At 41.2% G+C, this 16,404-nt stretch overlaps 1 protein-coding gene across 2 annotated transcripts in view; it reads right to left on the bottom strand.

Moving 5' to 3' along the window:
* NCEH1 (neutral cholesterol ester hydrolase 1) overlaps positions 1-14,138 on the bottom strand; it is a 57,457-nt gene extending 43,319 nt beyond the window's left edge. Inside the window, exon 1 of one of the 2 annotated variants that reach the window (XM_059391537.1) lies at positions 13,500-14,138. In XM_059391537.1, coding sequence (XP_059247520.1) covers positions 13,500-13,637 — 138 coding nt within the window. In that variant the 5' untranslated portion in view covers positions 13,638-14,138. The remainder of the gene's footprint in view (positions 1-13,499) is intronic. The other variant, XM_059391538.1, reaches the window with a different exon arrangement.
* Positions 14,139-16,404: the final 2,266 nt, after the last annotated feature.

Below are 16,404 nucleotides of genomic sequence, written 5' to 3'. Positions count from 1 at the left end.
TCTCCTTCAAACTTCTTACACCTTTCAGAATCTCAATAGAAGTAGCTTCCGGTAGGCGCCATGCTGTCCCACTGCAGAATTATACACCTGCTATTTTCTTGGAATGCCCTTACTTCCACATCTGTCTGATAGTTTCTTTGTATCCTTTCAGACTCAAAAAATGGATGGGATGGAGGGGAATGGCATACAGACATCTGAACATTAACAACACCCAAATGAAAGTCCAACTTTTTAAGCAGTTAAAGTTCTACAATCTACCCCAAAATAGGCTTTTATGGAGTCGGGAAATCACGTTTTTAGAGCAATTGAAAATCACTGCCAAACAGATTCCTTCTGTGGACATAACCAATAACAATGTTCTTGTTTTTATCCAAAACATCCTCATTTAAGTCACAGAACTTGCCAATTTGAATTTGCTACGTGAGGAAATAAGATCGACAAGCTATTGGTTTTGAGCTTCTGTGGTCGCTAACTAAGGTTCAAACCTAGCACATGGTGTGTCCTACAAAACCCTGGCCTATTGTTCTTGACAAAAGTATAGTATGAGCATTTTAATGGTATACTTTTAACTACAGAATTAATAGGCATCAATCTATAAGGCAATAAGTTTAATATTCATCTGATGTGAACTTCATTTTGAAGTAGACAGAAAAAGCTACTTAGCTTCTAAGATTCCACATTTTAAAATAGGTTGTCATATAGATGAACCAACCAACATAATAGCTATTTTACTTTTTCTTTCCACTTTTATAGTTCTTTTAAAGTTTTTTTTCTTTTTCTTTTTTTTTAAGCAACCTCCATATCCAGCATATATGACCCTGAGATCAAGAGTCAACTGCTCAACTGATTGAGCCAGTCAGGGGCCCCTAATTTTTTTTAAACAAATATTTTTTAAATCTACTAAATAGTTATATGTATATAACTTGTATATTTATTTTTATATATAGCTATTTAGCATCTCATTAATATCCATCAGTAACTTCCATTCGGGTTTTAATCATAAGCTACAAAGTTTATTTTTGCTATATCCTGTGAGAAATGATAGCTCAAACTATCATTTCAAACTAACTAAAAACATTAGTTTTGGCCAACATCCTTGAAATCATTCTAACAAACAGGCTATAGGTTGAGACCCTGAAATGTAAAACTCACAGTTGCTTGGGAGTGCATTTGTGGCTGATACTTTGAGGCGAACACCAGGATATAGAGCTGATGGGCCCCATTCCAACCTCACTTCCGTCAGTCTCTCAGGAGAATTCAACTCAGCTGACCACCCTCTCCTGGTACTATTCATTGCTGGTTTCTTTGACACTTTATTTCCCCAGTTTTCCTCATTGTTCCCTGACTGCTCTGTCCCCTTTGTTGGCACCACCTCTTCTCAGATTGAAAACTACTCTCTTCTCATTCAACATTGTTTCCATAGGGGATTTCATGCCTTTATAGGATTTCAATTACCACTAGCCTGCCAACAAATTTCTCCATATTCACTATATTTTCTTGCCACAGATTTTTGGCATGGGATTGTAGTTCTAGGAAGGCCAAGTGTCGTCTGGTTTGTGAACTGCTATCACCACAGTGCCCAGTATATGGTTGTTAACCAATGATAGGAGGCCATCATGAATTTCTTCTGTTATGGTAGTCAACTGAAGACACCTGCCTTTAATAACTTTAGAAATCAAAGTCACCTTTTCCATAGGTACAGGCCAGATCTCTAGGCCCAAAAGATGGCAATCAATTGAGCAAATCCAAAGTCCTTTGTTAAGAATATCAACCACTTTCTTGATGTGGCAAGATGGTCCACCACTGGGACAGAATTCAAATAAAGGACTTTAATTTATATAGCAAAATGTCAAGTCACCAACTGTACCTTAGGGACCTAAAGCCCAAGCATCTTTTTTAGGTGACATCATATTCTAAAACGAATTGATAACTTGGCAGACTCCAGTGGAAATCTTTGATATAAGACAGTGAAAGCCTGAGAGACATTCAATTCCTTTGAATTTTAGAGCACCAACTCCAAAGGCCGAGTGCCTGAATTAGAGTTTTGACTCTGCATGACTTGGGCAAGATACCTACCCCCTCTGTGCCTCAGTTTCTTCATTTACAGGAATAGCAATAGTACTTACCTTACAGGATTCTTATAAAGGTTGAATATATACAGGACAAGACAGAACAGTATGAGTTAGCTATGAGGATGATAATTCGTAGATCTATTCAGTTAGAGCATCAGCAAATTCAGCCCACAGACTCCAAAACTTTAACCAGAGGAAGAAGTTTTTAGTTCTTGCTTTACAGCAAGCATTGTGCAGGAATTTTATATATGCAATTGTATATAGTCCATATAACAAGCCTCAAGGGAAGCACTACCATTGTCTCACTTTTATAGATGAGAAAACTAAGGTTAGAGTTCTATGAACTTGCCCAGCTACTTTCACAACTAGTTAGTGCTGAAGCCAGGAGTTAAACCCAGTAGCCACAGCCAACAGAAGTTGAAGTTAAGATCTATATCTATACAGAAATCCAGTCTGCTTATAAGAGCAGTGGCAGACTGACAAGATTAACAGTGAAAATAAAAGAATACAAAACAGTATATTACTGTTGGAGTATATTGCAGACAGTTACAAAAATAAGATCTGGACTATATATTTCTTAGTATTATTTCTGGTACTATTCCAGGTCCTTTACCTACTTCTTGAAAAGATTTTATTTATTTATTTATTTGAGAGTGAGAGAAAAAGTGAGAGAGAGAGCATGAGCAGTGAAGGGGGGGGTTGGGAGGGGCGCAGAGTGAAAGGGAGAGGCAGAAGCAGACCCCCCACTGAACAGGGAGCCTGACGTGGGGCTCGATCCCAGAACCCGGGGATCATGACCTGAGCTGAAGGCAGATGTTTAATCAACGGAGCCACCCAGGCACCTCATCATGAAGTTTTTTGTAAAATGAAGACCTATAGTTAATTTTGGGACCCACTGTATATTCTAAGACTCAAAATACATGTTAATATGGTAGGAATTCTGAAATGTTTTACAAGTAAATAAAGAAATCCTGATCAACTCATTATTTCCTGGTCTTATATAACCATAGAACCTCTCCAGTATGTAATATATATTAAAATCCTCCAGGACTAAAATTTTGAAGGCATAATACATAAAATCTTCTAGGACTGAAATTCATAAATCCATGCTACGTCCTTGATGCTTTCTTTCTTTCTTTCTTTCTTTTTTAAGATTTTATTTATTTGACAGAGAGAGAGTAGGCAGAGAGGCAGGCAGAGTGAAAGGAGGAAGCAGGCTCCCTGCTGAGCGGAGAGCCTGATGCAGGGCTCGAACCCAGGACCCCAGGACTCCAGGACCCCAGGACTATGACCTGAGCCGAAGGCAAAGCTTTAACCCACTGAGCCACCCAGACACCCCTGCTTGATGCTTTCTTAATGTGGATCAAACAACTAATACAAAACATTCCAGAGTGTGGGTTTGGAAGGGAAGGAGGGAAGAAGGAGCAATCATAATAGGAAGCTATGGAATATCACAGAAAGGGCTATGGAGGCCAACAGATCCCGTTCACAGCCAGCAGTTATTTAACCTTGCTAGTGGTTGTGTTTATTATTCAGTAAACAGATCCATTATTATACTCTTATCTGCCAGCAATCTCATTCTATTAAAACTAGATCATTTTCTACAAGCCGAACTGACTTGCTAAGAAAGTCAAGGAAACAGGAATTATTGCTGCCATGGACATGCTTCTCACTAACAGGGAAGAACTGTGCCATGAAATGGAAAGGCCTGCAAGCTTGGGACAGAGTGACCCTTAGAACTGAGGCATAAACTAGGAAGAGTGAGATAAACATCTTGCATTTTAGAAGAGTAGACTTCAGAACCGTCAAAGAAAGGGTAATGTGAATCCCAGAGCACGGACAATATTATGGGACAGGCAGCACAGAAGAGGGTCAGTCAAATTAATTTCTCATGAAGCATTCGTCAATTATCCATTTAAGAGGAAAAGGGAAAGGTAGAACAGTATCAAATGAATGTGGGAATTCACCAGTGATCTTTTCTGATAAAGGATTTCTTTTTTTAAGTTATTTATTTATTTATCTGACAGACAGAGATCACGAGTAGGCAGAGAGAGAGAGAGAGAGAGAGACAGAGAGAGAGAGAGGAGGAAGCAGGCTCCCTGCTGAGCAGAGAGCCAGATGTGGGGCTCGATCCCAGGACACTGGGATCATGACCCGAGCCAAAGGCAGAGGCTTTAACCCACTGAGCCACCCAGGCGCCCCTTCACCAGTGATCTTTTAAAGAGACAGCCTAATGTTTAACAAGAAACAGACAGATACATTTATTAAAAATTCAAAAATAAGCATCAATCTGCAAAAATAATATGAGGAAGTTAAAAACCCAGAAAACAGTGAGGCTTGCAAAAAAAAAAAAAAAATGTTGCAAAGGGCAGCAAAAAAATCCTTTGGGAGTAAGTTCAGAGTCACAGGCCCATGGGAGCACTAAGTCTGCTCTTTGGTGCAAATGAAGTAATACAGAAGACTGAAAGTAAGCAGAACCATAAATTCTTATTTTCTCTATAACAAATGATCTTCAAAGCAAAACCAAACCCTAAAACGGATAAGGGAAATTATGTCTATGATAGCTGAGAAAGCCTAGAATTTGGTGGGGAGCTTGTACATAAAGAAACATCCACCTAAGGAAAGAAACATAATGGGACACACACATGAGAATGCCAGCAGAGTATAAAGGACAGAGAGATTAAGGCTGATTGGGGAAAAAGGAAAGTTTCCCAAAGAGATGCTTTTTGAGTGGGTGTTGAAAGATGTGTGGAATGTTAGCTAAAGTCCACGGGTGGGAGGGCATGGGAGGCAGAGGTATCAAGTGTGCAGACATCATGGGAACACTGAGGCTAGATCCCGCAATGTGGGACTGACTGGGGCAGGCTCTATGTGACTATTAGGAAGTCGGTACTTCTATTCTGCCACTATTGCAGGGGACATGAAGCCTGGGGGTGAGGGAAGAGATGGCAGGGGTGGGTTACTGGAGGGTTAACGGTCAGGTTTCAGCAGAACAGGGAGCACAGGAATTATTCTACAACTTTGACTTGATTATGCTGAATGGTGGCAAGCCAAATAAACAGTCCAGATCTGTTTGGGAATAATTCTGACTTAGAGTAGTTTTCCCAGCATGATTATTAATAGCAGCTCCTAGCACTCTTAAAAATGTCCTGGTTTGGACAATAAGTTATAAGACTACCTAGATACATATGTACCTTGGGGACTATCTATCTATGTTTAATAGCAATAATAACAAACTTGTACTTAAATGGTTATAAACTATGGAGAGGAGAGCTTCCCAACAGGTGGGCCACAAGACATTGATGTTTCGATGTTTCATGGAGGTGAAAACTCAAAACCGTTTTTTATAGCTACTCCAAATTTATCAGCATCCATATTCTATTCGAGACCCATTTGTGTAATCCTCTGTATAAATCTTGCCAGTTCTATCATTCAAGCCCATACAGATCGATTCCCTCCTTATCTCCTCCAGTTTCCTCTGGCATATTTTTACAAGCATAATCGAGTCTATGGCATGGAAAAAGGTTGGGAAGCACTACTGAAGATTAATTTAACTGGGGGAGATCAGAAAAAGGTCAGGATTCAGTGAGCTAGTATCAAAGTTATCATGAGCACTCCCCTGTGCCTGGCTGCAGCTACGAGGGGTGGGTCACAGAGACAGCACTAGAGACAAAAAGGGCAAATCCATCATGGAGGACTTTGTTTTTAGGTCAGCCTGGCTCAGCAAGTGAGAGCAGGAAAATAGGAAACCAGGACATTCGATTCTAGTGTCTGTTTTGCCAATATAAATGAACCATGTGATCTTGGGGAGGTCACTGACCCTTTTTGAACCTCAGTTTCCTCACTTGATAAATGGAAGCAATTCATGCCAGCCAGTTATCCATTACAAAAATAAAAGGAAGGGTGGGGCATCAGGCTGACTTAGTGGGTGGAGCAAGTGACTCTCCTTAGGATCATGAGTTCAAGCCCCACAGAGAGCTTACTTAAAAACAACAACAACAACCAAAAACTATAAACAACAAAAAAAACTTAGAACACATTTAAAAAAAATGATTTATTCATTTTATTTGAGAGAGAGAGAGGCAGGGGAGGGGCAGAGAGAGTCTTAAGCAAATTCTAACTGAACACAGAGTGGGACTTGGGGCTTGATCACACGACCTTGAGATCACGACCTTAGCAAAAACCAAGAGTCAGATGCTTAACCAGGGCACCACCCAGGCACTGCCAAACACAGATTTTTTTGAAAAAATAAAAAAAAAGGGGGGGCAATTAAGTGAAATCTTTTGTAAAATCTAGACTGCTATATAAACGTAAAATATAAGAAATCATGTTCCTTTAGGGTCTCATTTCTCTTAATGCAGGCCTCTGTATCCTGTGTCGCCACTGGTATCCCCCTGGGGGTATCCCTGGTAGGATCTCTCAGTCTTACTCTCACTCCATGCACATCCATTCCCGCTACTTTCACTACTTTCCACTCACTTTCACTGAGAAGACTGTTCTAGAATACAGAGTCGACTATGTGATTTCCCTGTGAAAACTCTTTTAGTGGCCCCTTTCTCAGCCCACAGAGCCCTTTGTTATCTGGTCTGTGGCTCCCACCAGCCTTCCCTCTCTGAAGTTTAAACTACTTTTGGTTGCTTAGCTATATAACCCTCTCCCATTGGACTGTCCCTTCTGGCACAGTCCCTCTCCCATTGGAATGCCCTTCCACCCTCCCCTCTCCACCCTCCTCTTTTCCTCCTGCATCTTGTTCACTCAGCTCCTGTGGAAAGGCAGCTAGTACAATGGGTAAGCTCTTGAGCTCAGAGTGAGACAGGCAGGAGTTGAATCTCTCATGAACTGGGTCATCTTGAGCAAGTTATTTTTCCTTTGCATTTTCAGTTTCCTCCTTTGTAAGGGAAGGAGAGTAAGAACATCCGCTTACTGTGTGCTTTACAGAGGTTAGTTTTTTGTCGTTTTTTTTTTTTTTTTTCTGTCAACAATCAACCTTGGTAACTCAGATTAGATACCAATGTGAAGGGAAAACAGTCCTCAATGCCTGCTGCCTGGTTCTACATTAGAGGTCCTTTTTCAGGCTCTTGGAGCAACCCATGACACCTCTGTCAAAAACTCTGTCATTCAAGAACACACTCTGTAGGGGCACCTGGGTGGCTCAGTTGTTGAGCATCTGCCTTCTACTCAGGTCATGATCGAGGGATCCTGGGATCTAGCCCTGCCTTGGGCTCCCTGCTCAGTGGGAAGCCTTCTCCTTCCCCTTCCACTGTCCCTGGTTGTGTTCCCTCTCTCGCTGTGTCTCTGTCAAATAAATAAATAAAATCTTAAAAAAAAAAAAAAAAAAAAAAGAACACCCTTTGTAACTGCCAATAGGCTTAACTTCCCTTCCTGTCATTGTAAACTGCTCAAGATTAGATATGGGTCTTTTTCATGTTTGTTTTGCCAGTTCTTAACACAGGTGTTTAGTTATTATTTATTGAAGGAGTGATGACTTCCAAAGGGTAGGATTTTAGTTTTATTTTGGAAACACTGAAAGATTGTTAAAATTTCGTAACAGGACACAAACTGGGTAGAGAATATAACGAGGTTTGCCACTTGGACATTCAATTATATTTCTTAATTCTTTATAAATATAAAATGGAGAAAAGAAGTAATGATCTCCTATATCATTTCATTTGACAATGAAAATATATACTCAGTATGTTAAAACAAAAAATTGTGCATTAACACACTTCTATACCTCCCAGAAATGTCTTAAGGTCAAGCCCAAGTCACAGGATAGAAACAGAATGTCCCACTAAAATAAAGTAATATAGCATTCCTGTGCTGAGGGCTCTATTTGTAGAGTTCTAGGAAAAATAACAAAGTAAACTATAAATTGGGCATTGCCTAACACATCTGGTAGCTGAATCAATCTGCCCTAATTTTTTTTAAAGATTTATTTATTTATTTTAGAGAGAGGGAGAAAGACAGCTTGGGGGAGGAGCAGAGGGAAAGAGAGAGAGAAAATCTCCAGGAGACACCCCACAGAGTGTGGAGCCCCATGCAGGGCTCGACCCCATGATCCAAGGATCAGGAACTGAGCCAAAATCAAGAGTCAGTCACTTACTGGACACAGCCACCCAGATGTCCCACCCCTAAAGTATTCTTAAAGCATTTCTGCTGCAGGTGTTTATAAAAATTCCATCAAGTTAGTTCAGAATTATTGTGATTGGTGAAATCTTTAATTAAATGAAGAAATATGTATCATAGCAAGCCCTGAAGGCAGCGGACAAAACTTACTATTTACTAATGTTCTTGAGTTAAATTTACCGGACAGTAGGAAACATTGCGGTTCACAAACAGTTATGTAAAAGGTTAGCAAACCCGGAGTTCTGCATGGCATCCAGCTGAGCTGGATTTAAACTACACACTTACACAGCCTGAGTGCACATTCATGCATGGAACATCCAGGGGAAGCCAAGTTGCATTCTGATGTCTGGAGACATTTTACAAGATGAAAAACCTTGTTCAACTGGTTCAAAAGCATGGTCATCCAGAAGAAACAGGGGGAACATTCAGCAAAAATATAAATTTCAATCATCTGTTTTACATTATGTCATCGAAAAGATACATAGTAGAGGAGCGCCTGGGTGGCTCATTTGCTTATGCATCCACTCTTGATTTCGGCTGAGGTCAGGACCTCAGGTCATGGAACCGAGCCCCGCCATCAGGCTCTGTACTCCTCTCTGAGTCTGCCTGTCCCTCTGCTTCTCCCCTACTTGCACCCGCTCTTTCTCTCCCTCTCAAATAAATAAGTAAAATCTTTTTAAAAAAAGATATATAGTAGAGTTATTAGTAAATTGGGAAATGATCAAGGTGAGCCAAACCCAGCCCTTGCTCTGAGCTCCCTTCAGACACCTATTGCCTTTAGCCGCCATCTTTACCTTCCTCTAAACTGTACATAACCTCTCCCTTCTATGAGCTTCTGAAACTGTGCCTCTTCAGTAATGCCTGTCAGCAGCTGCCTTCTTAATAGCTATATATTAACATGTCTTCTCCATTCCAGCATGCTGTAGGTTCTTTTAGGCCATTCTAGCATCTCCCTAAAACTGCACATGTGGGCTTCCCATCTGTGTCACATCTAAGTGACTATGTATGAAGCATGCCACTGTGATACCTGTATTAGGGGATCTGGGATGCTTTTTTTTTTTTTTTTAAAGAAATCTGACTTCCTTATAGAACAATGACTAAAATAATCACATTGGTATGTGTGTGCATATCAATTCCTTTTTAGAAATAGGAAATCTACAAAAACTTTTTAAAACAATTTCTTATTACTATACTCATTCATAGAAAAGCTAGAATATATAGAAATTAAAATTGAAGATAGACCAGAAAAAAAGCATTATATTTTAAATTATACCCTTCTGCCTTTTCTCTAAGTAAAGATAGACTGGTATAGCTACTGATGTATATAACTATATGTTTTGGTATATAGATATACAGAACTATATATTTTTGTTGCATTTCCTCACTTAACATAAAGTACATATTTTTTGTAGGTCATTAGACATTATTTTACAACCTAAATGTTTTGACTGTATAGTATTAAAAAATGTGTGTTCCATAATTTATAGGATTTCTTATTTTTCTTGCTTTCACTTTTTTTTAAACCATGCTGCAAAAACAAAACAAGGTTGGTGAATGTTCCCCCTTATTTCTCATGAAACAGCAGTGCTGGGGCACCCGGGTGGCTCAGTCGGTTGAGTGATTGATTCTTAATTTCAGGTCATGGTCTCAGGGTTGTGGGATGGAGCCCCACGCTGAGCTCTAAACTCAGTATGGAGTGCTTGAGATTCTGGCTCTTCCTCTCCCTCTGCCCCTCCACTCACTCTCTCTCTTACTCTCAAAATAAATAAAATCTTAAAAAAAAAAAGTAGTGCTTTTGGACTAGTTGAATAAGGTTTCTAATCCTGTAAAATGTTTCGATCCCTACAGCTATAATTTTGATTATATCACTGATTACTCAAAATTAATTCATACTGAGGGATTGTTGGGTCAAAGAATAAGCCTACTTCTACTATTTCCAATGCATATTGCCCAAATCAGCAGTGCACAGTTCTCAGTATCTCCACCTATACCAGGATTACCATTTTGAAAAAACTTTCCTTACACAGCATTTTGAAATCAGTCTCCAGAACGCACCCCCACCAACTCTCTACTTTTGTCCCCCAGTGTCTTGCTGACCAATCTTCTCCACTGCCTTTCCCAAACCTTTCGTGTTTTTCCACAGCTCAACATCTTATGAAGGCTTTGCTATAACAATGTAATTTGCCTAGCTAGTATTTTATCCCCTTAGACTCTTACAGCCAAAGTGTCAATCAACTAATCTGATAAACTAATCCATGCTAATGTAAAAGGACTCATTTCCAGCAACCTGTGTGCAAGTAACTAGTGCAATTTAAGGAATATAGATTATTTGATCTGCAATGCATTTGATTCACCTTAAAGAGCAATGGTTCTCAAATTTTACTGCATTTGAAATCACCTGGGGAGCTTTTAGAGCTCCTGATGCCTGGAACTCACCTCCCAGAGATTCTGAATAAACCTGGTATAGCACAGAACTTGGGCATCAGGATTTGTAAAGATCCTTGGGGATTTTAATGCAGCATCTGTGTTTGAAATGACTTGAGAAAGATCTCAAGTAGCTTCTTCTTAGGTTATATTGGAGGATCCCAAGGAAAGAAAAAGTATAGTGAACAAAATCTCAATTATCTGACTCACCTGCACAAGATAAAGGAGATAAGAATGGGCAGGAAGAGGTGCAGCATTTGCCAATGACACAGAATAGAAGCAGCATCCATCATTCTTGATGCTGGGCACGTGCTGACTGTGTTAAGAAGTAGGCCAAACTTCACCTCTGAAGTAGCTTCAGTGGCTTTTGTCAATGAGCAAATCAACTCTAATTAAAATTGCTTGGGTCACAAACTTCATGCCATGCAATTTAGTGATAGCTCCCCAGGTTTCAATGAGATAAATCACTTCCAGTTTACATTTGTTTTACCGTTTCAACAAGGTTGGGCAATCCCACAGATTTTCTCCACAATCTAACTCTTAGAGGTATAACTACAAGTTCCAGATATCTAAATACATTATTAAACCTCATAGCAACCTCGTAAGGTAGGTTTTAAGCCTGTTTTACAGGGAAAACAGAGGAAGACCAGAGGTAGTTTGTAAATTGCCTGGCCTTGATGCCAGCAAGTGGCCTGGTTGGGATGGGGCTCAGGGAGGCATACCTCCAGCAGTCATGCTTTCGTATTTACTTACAATGTGTCAAGTCACCTTGTCTTTTCCCTGGCACAATTTGAAGTGACATTAGTAAATTGCTTTACTGGGTAGAATATGCTACCATGTGGCCTGAACAATCTTTCTGATACTTCACAATTTAGAAGAAAAGTGATGAGAGCCACTTCTGGGCAAACCCACTCTCAAGCCACAGTGTCAGGTGAGGATAACTGGTTACCTTATTTATCTCTGTGACTTGGCTTTACACACAGTATCAGTCCCAAACGCCAGCTGAGGGCACATTTTATACAGAGGATCATTGGGTCCAAAGGTCTTGCCTTTGTTGGGTTGACAGCCTATAGTTGGGGAAGAACGGCTTTTCTCTGAACCTGACTTTTCCCAAATTACACATGATGGGGAAGACTCCTTTGGTGACCTGAAAACTAAAAAAAAAAAAATCTCTGTAGCCAATATAGCAGTTGGATTTTTTTTTCATGTTTTTCTTATTCCTCTAACTAGTCATTCTTCTTTTTATTGTTGAAGGCCCTTATAACCCACCCAGGTAAAGACCATTTAAGGTCTTTAAAAGAACTTTAAAGGATAGCACTCCCAAATTACTTAATTTCTGAAGGAAGAGAGGGACTTCAGGGCTTCCTACAAGAAGACCACCTTTCTTGGGACAAATGCTAGAGAAGGGAATGGTCATTCTTTCACCAGGTCAGCATTACAGTCAGCAGGAGGGAAGAAAGGGGATCTATAACTTCATAAACCATTCCTAAGAGACAACAGGGAACAGAAAACATGGCTGAATTTAAAAAAATGAATTGCTGGGGTGTCTGGCTGCCTCAGTAGGTGGAAGAGGTAGCTCTTAATCCCAGAGTTGTGAGTTTGAGCCCCGCACTGGGTGTATAGGTTAGTTAAAAATAAATTTTTTTTTAATAATTAAAAAAAAAAAAAAAGAAAGAAAGAAAACCAAATCCCAAGTAGGAATGTGCTACAATACCCTCCTTCGGGGGCTTTTTGATAGGACAAAGCCTCAGAGACTCCGTGATTTTACACACAATTAGAATGGACAGGGAAAAGGAACATCAGCCTGCTAGGAAAATCATGATTTTTTTTTTCTCTCCCTCTTTCTCTAGTCACTCCGGTGGGGGGGGGGGGAGCTTACAAAAATAACCTGAGATTAAGAAGGGTTAGAATAATAGGACCCAGCCTTGGCTGCTGACTGTAGTTAAGATTTTAGATTCTCTGGCACTAAAATTAATGTCTCTTACTGTAGAATAAACTGCAGACAGTTACACCGCACTGCCTACGGGGAAAAGAAATCCATCCCCATGGCACAACAGACAGAAATGCTCCCTCGCCAGGGTGAGCAGGAGTATCCTGGCTCAGAGATGATCTCCTTGATAATCAAGGACAGGAAAGAAATGCTGCAGGGCAGGCAGAAAACAAGTGCATCACGCGAACCGCAGCTGCCGCCCCCTCCACCGCCTGGTCTTCGGAGTGGCAGCCAGGCCTCCTGGCCTCCTTCTTGGGCTGAGCTGATAAGCACCGCGCACGAAGCGGGAGATCACGGGAGATCACCGCGGTTACTCAAGTGCTAGCAAGAACCCTGCCAGTTGCCCCCAGGAACAGAGAGCTCCACAGTCAGGGGACCTCGGGAGATCGCGGGGGCCGCTTCTGCTTTTAAGGTGGCCGCACACGGCCCCAGGAATCAGAGCCTGTTTTTCCCCACAGCCTTCCTAAAACATTTAACTCACTCTCTGCTGGCCCCTACAGAAGAAGGAAAATGGGGAGATTTTATAAAAATGCTGAAAGGTGTATTTATTTATTTATTTATTTATTTATTTATTTTTGACGTTGTCAACCAAGAAAGAGGGGAGATATTTAGGACAGACGAAGGGTTAAACAGTTATCAAATTCTATTCAAGAACTTCACCTTGGCGGCCACCAACGCAGAGGAGAAGATAGAGATCTAGCCCGCTGCTAGCAAGGAGGCAAATGCGACACCCCGAAAACGCCAGACTGAACCACCTTAAAAATCGATCGCCTAATTGCGTTAGAAAAATACGCGTTCTCGGGGGACGCGGTCCGGAAATCTTGCTTTCCCCCTTCAAATATTACTTAAGAGCAGGGAGAGAGAATCAGCTCTGGGCTGCGTCTCACCACTTGCTGTGCGCTCCGGAAAGTCGCGTCCAGCAGCATCAGCTTCCAGGGATCCGACACGGCGCTGGGCAGGGGGATGTAGATGTAATAAGCAACCAGCGCCACCAGGGCGGTGAGCAGGACACAGGACGACCTCATCCTTCTCCGGCTCGGCGTGCCCGCGGGTGGACGCGGAGGAGAGATCGGTGCCACCCAAAGACCTTCGGCAAGTTTCTGTAAGGGTCAGCCGCTCATTCACCGGTTTCTTATGCGCCCAGGAGCCAATCAGAGGCGGCGTCGGGAGGAAGTCGGAGCGCTGACGTGCCTCCTCTTCGGTGTCCTTGCAGTGTTGCAGCCACTCGGGGTTTGAGAACGCTCGCGGGCTGCCCTGGGCGCAGCACAGCGGACTCTGGAGGACACAGGTCTGTATTGCACGCCTGTAACTAAGGGCTCGCTCCTGCAGGATCCCGAACTTTATAAAACCCAGAAGAGTTTCGGTGTGATGAGTCTCTCTGTGTGTGCAAAGCCCGTGGGCCACTCTGACTCACAATGGAGATACTGAGAAAGAATAAAAATACACTATCTTCGAGAGCCAGACTTGCAATGGAATATAAATTCCAGCTGATACGTGCTGGGAAAAGATACTAAATTCCCGTAGTTCAATCAGTGACAAGCCAGTAGCCTAGCTAGCACCCAAGTCTTGGCTTCCAAACTCATTTGCCAGTAAAAAGAACCAGGACTCTGATGGCTCTTTGGAGGAAAGGGTGATTCCAAGGCCGGGGCAAGGAAAGTACAAGTTGAGTCTGTTGCGCCAGAAGGTAAGGAAGTGCTCAAAACTGATGGGACTGGTCAAAAGGACACAGGTGACAGCCTGAAGGATCTCCCAATAGCTAAAGGGGGGGGGGGGGTAGTTTTAGCATCAAAATAAATAATTAATGGATTATAAATAACATAAAAGCCAGAAATCTATACTAATATACAAGAATAAATAAATAAGGAAGTGCCACCTGAAAAAAAATTCTTTCAGTGCGTCAATGATAGCAGAAAAATCACTTGAGTCCACATTTCCGATGGGGGAAGAGAGGGTGGATATAGAATGGGCCCAAGAACTTTACTAGCAGAACTGCAAGCAGAGATCCAGGAGGAAAATATTTGGAAGAACTGTGTTAAGGAGGTGGTATGAGGACAGCTCCAAACTTCTCAAACTAGGCCTTAGAACACTTGGTACATATAATTGTTCACCTTAATATAGTAATTTAAATTTAATCTGATCCAGAGAAGTGAAGTAGTCCCAAGTATGGGACTGATAATGAGATTATTAGGAGAAAATATGTTTCTTATTTGAAGTTGGAAGAAAACATTTATGTAAAGAGGACACTTCCATGGCATTTCAAGCATTCAAGTTTGAAATCATTGTTTTGTAGCTTTTGTTGTAGCTACTGGTTAAGCACGTAACTCTAAACAGAAAGAGTTATATATGTTTGTGGGTGAATGCATGTGTATAAAGTCAGAAGCTAATCTTTATAGGTGATTAGAAATAATCCCAGAGATACCAACCGAAATGACTACTGAATTAATATAATTCGTTTTCAGGTAATCTGTAAAATAATTCAAAGTTTTACTGTAGATTTTGATATTTTCTTCCTAGATTTTGATTATGTTCATAAAATCATAGATCTTAGAGCTGGTGACAAACCACAACAAACCCCCCACATCTGACTCACAGCTTTTATCTTTAGCAGTAGTAACAAGCTCACTTTTATAGATGAAATTCTCGAGGCTGGGAGCAGCTTGCTCACAGTCCTCCAGTTTGTTAGCGATAGAACCAATATTTACTTCTCCTACCTCTTAGTGCAGTACGATTTCCCTTAAGCAGTATGCTAAGAGACAAGCCAAGAAAGATGGAAGGAACCTCTGCAACTCTCCATGCTTCTGTAAATCTCAGAAATTTAAAAAAAAGAGAGAGAGAGAGAGAGACCACTTTAAGATAAATTTAAACATCTTCATTACTTGTTTCCAATACTTCATTCATTCAACATATATACCTAACCTAGGAAATAAAGGAGTGAGGCAAGGCAATCAGGACTGCTCTTTTTGATTTTTCACACTTGGTGGTGATGGGGGTGGGCGTAGGGAGAATGTAAGGAAGGTACAAGAAGATGGTCTGCAGTACGATACAAGTTGGGGCCATTGACCAAAGATATTTATTGCTTAAAACTGGGCACATTCTATTTTCTAAAAATTGCTGCGCTCTCCAGGGAACTGAATGTTATTCTGATGTCCTTGGTGGATCTACCCACGAGAAAAGAGGTAGCCTATGTAGATGACTGGGCATAGTTGTTAGTCCTGAGGTGTATCTGATGGAAAGTAATCAGGGTTCCAGACAATCACATGCGAATTTGAATATCCTCTTCAAGGAAGTTCCAGACTCCTTTCCAGACCTCACTCTGGGCTGGTCTGACTGCCCCTGCCTACCTCAGTAACTCACCTCTTGCCTTCTCCATCTGTCTTCTATGCTGCAACCACATTGGCTTCCTTCCGATCAGATACACTAGGGCTTTTCTGCCTCGGGATCTTTATACATGTCATTCCGTGCTGTTTCCTCTGCCTGGCACTCTGCCCCTGTTTTCCATCCTCATTGGCTCATTCTTATTACTGAGCTCTCTGCTTAGGTGTCACTTCCTCCAAGTGACAGTATTTTCTAAAGTTCAGCATGTAATTGGGCCCTGAAGCTTGTGAGTACCTTCTGTAACTGCTAAGTGACTACCTATCAGTCTTATCTTCCTCCCAAAGTTAATTTAAAAGACCTACCTCTGAGAAAAGATGGAAATGAGTTGGAAAGAGTGTTATGTTGCTGGGTACTTATATCCTGAAGGAACCTTTTTAAAAGTGATTTTCAATATTTCTGAAAACACTAAAATGATTT

The sequence above is a fragment of the Mustela nigripes genome, chromosome 2 (genome assembly GCF_022355385.1).
Source record: "Mustela nigripes isolate SB6536 chromosome 2, MUSNIG.SB6536, whole genome shotgun sequence".
Lineage (NCBI taxonomy): Eukaryota > Metazoa > Chordata > Mammalia > Carnivora > Mustelidae > Mustela > Mustela nigripes.
The sequence above is the reverse complement of the archived record's forward strand: the minus strand, read 5'-3'. Positions and strand labels throughout refer to the sequence as shown.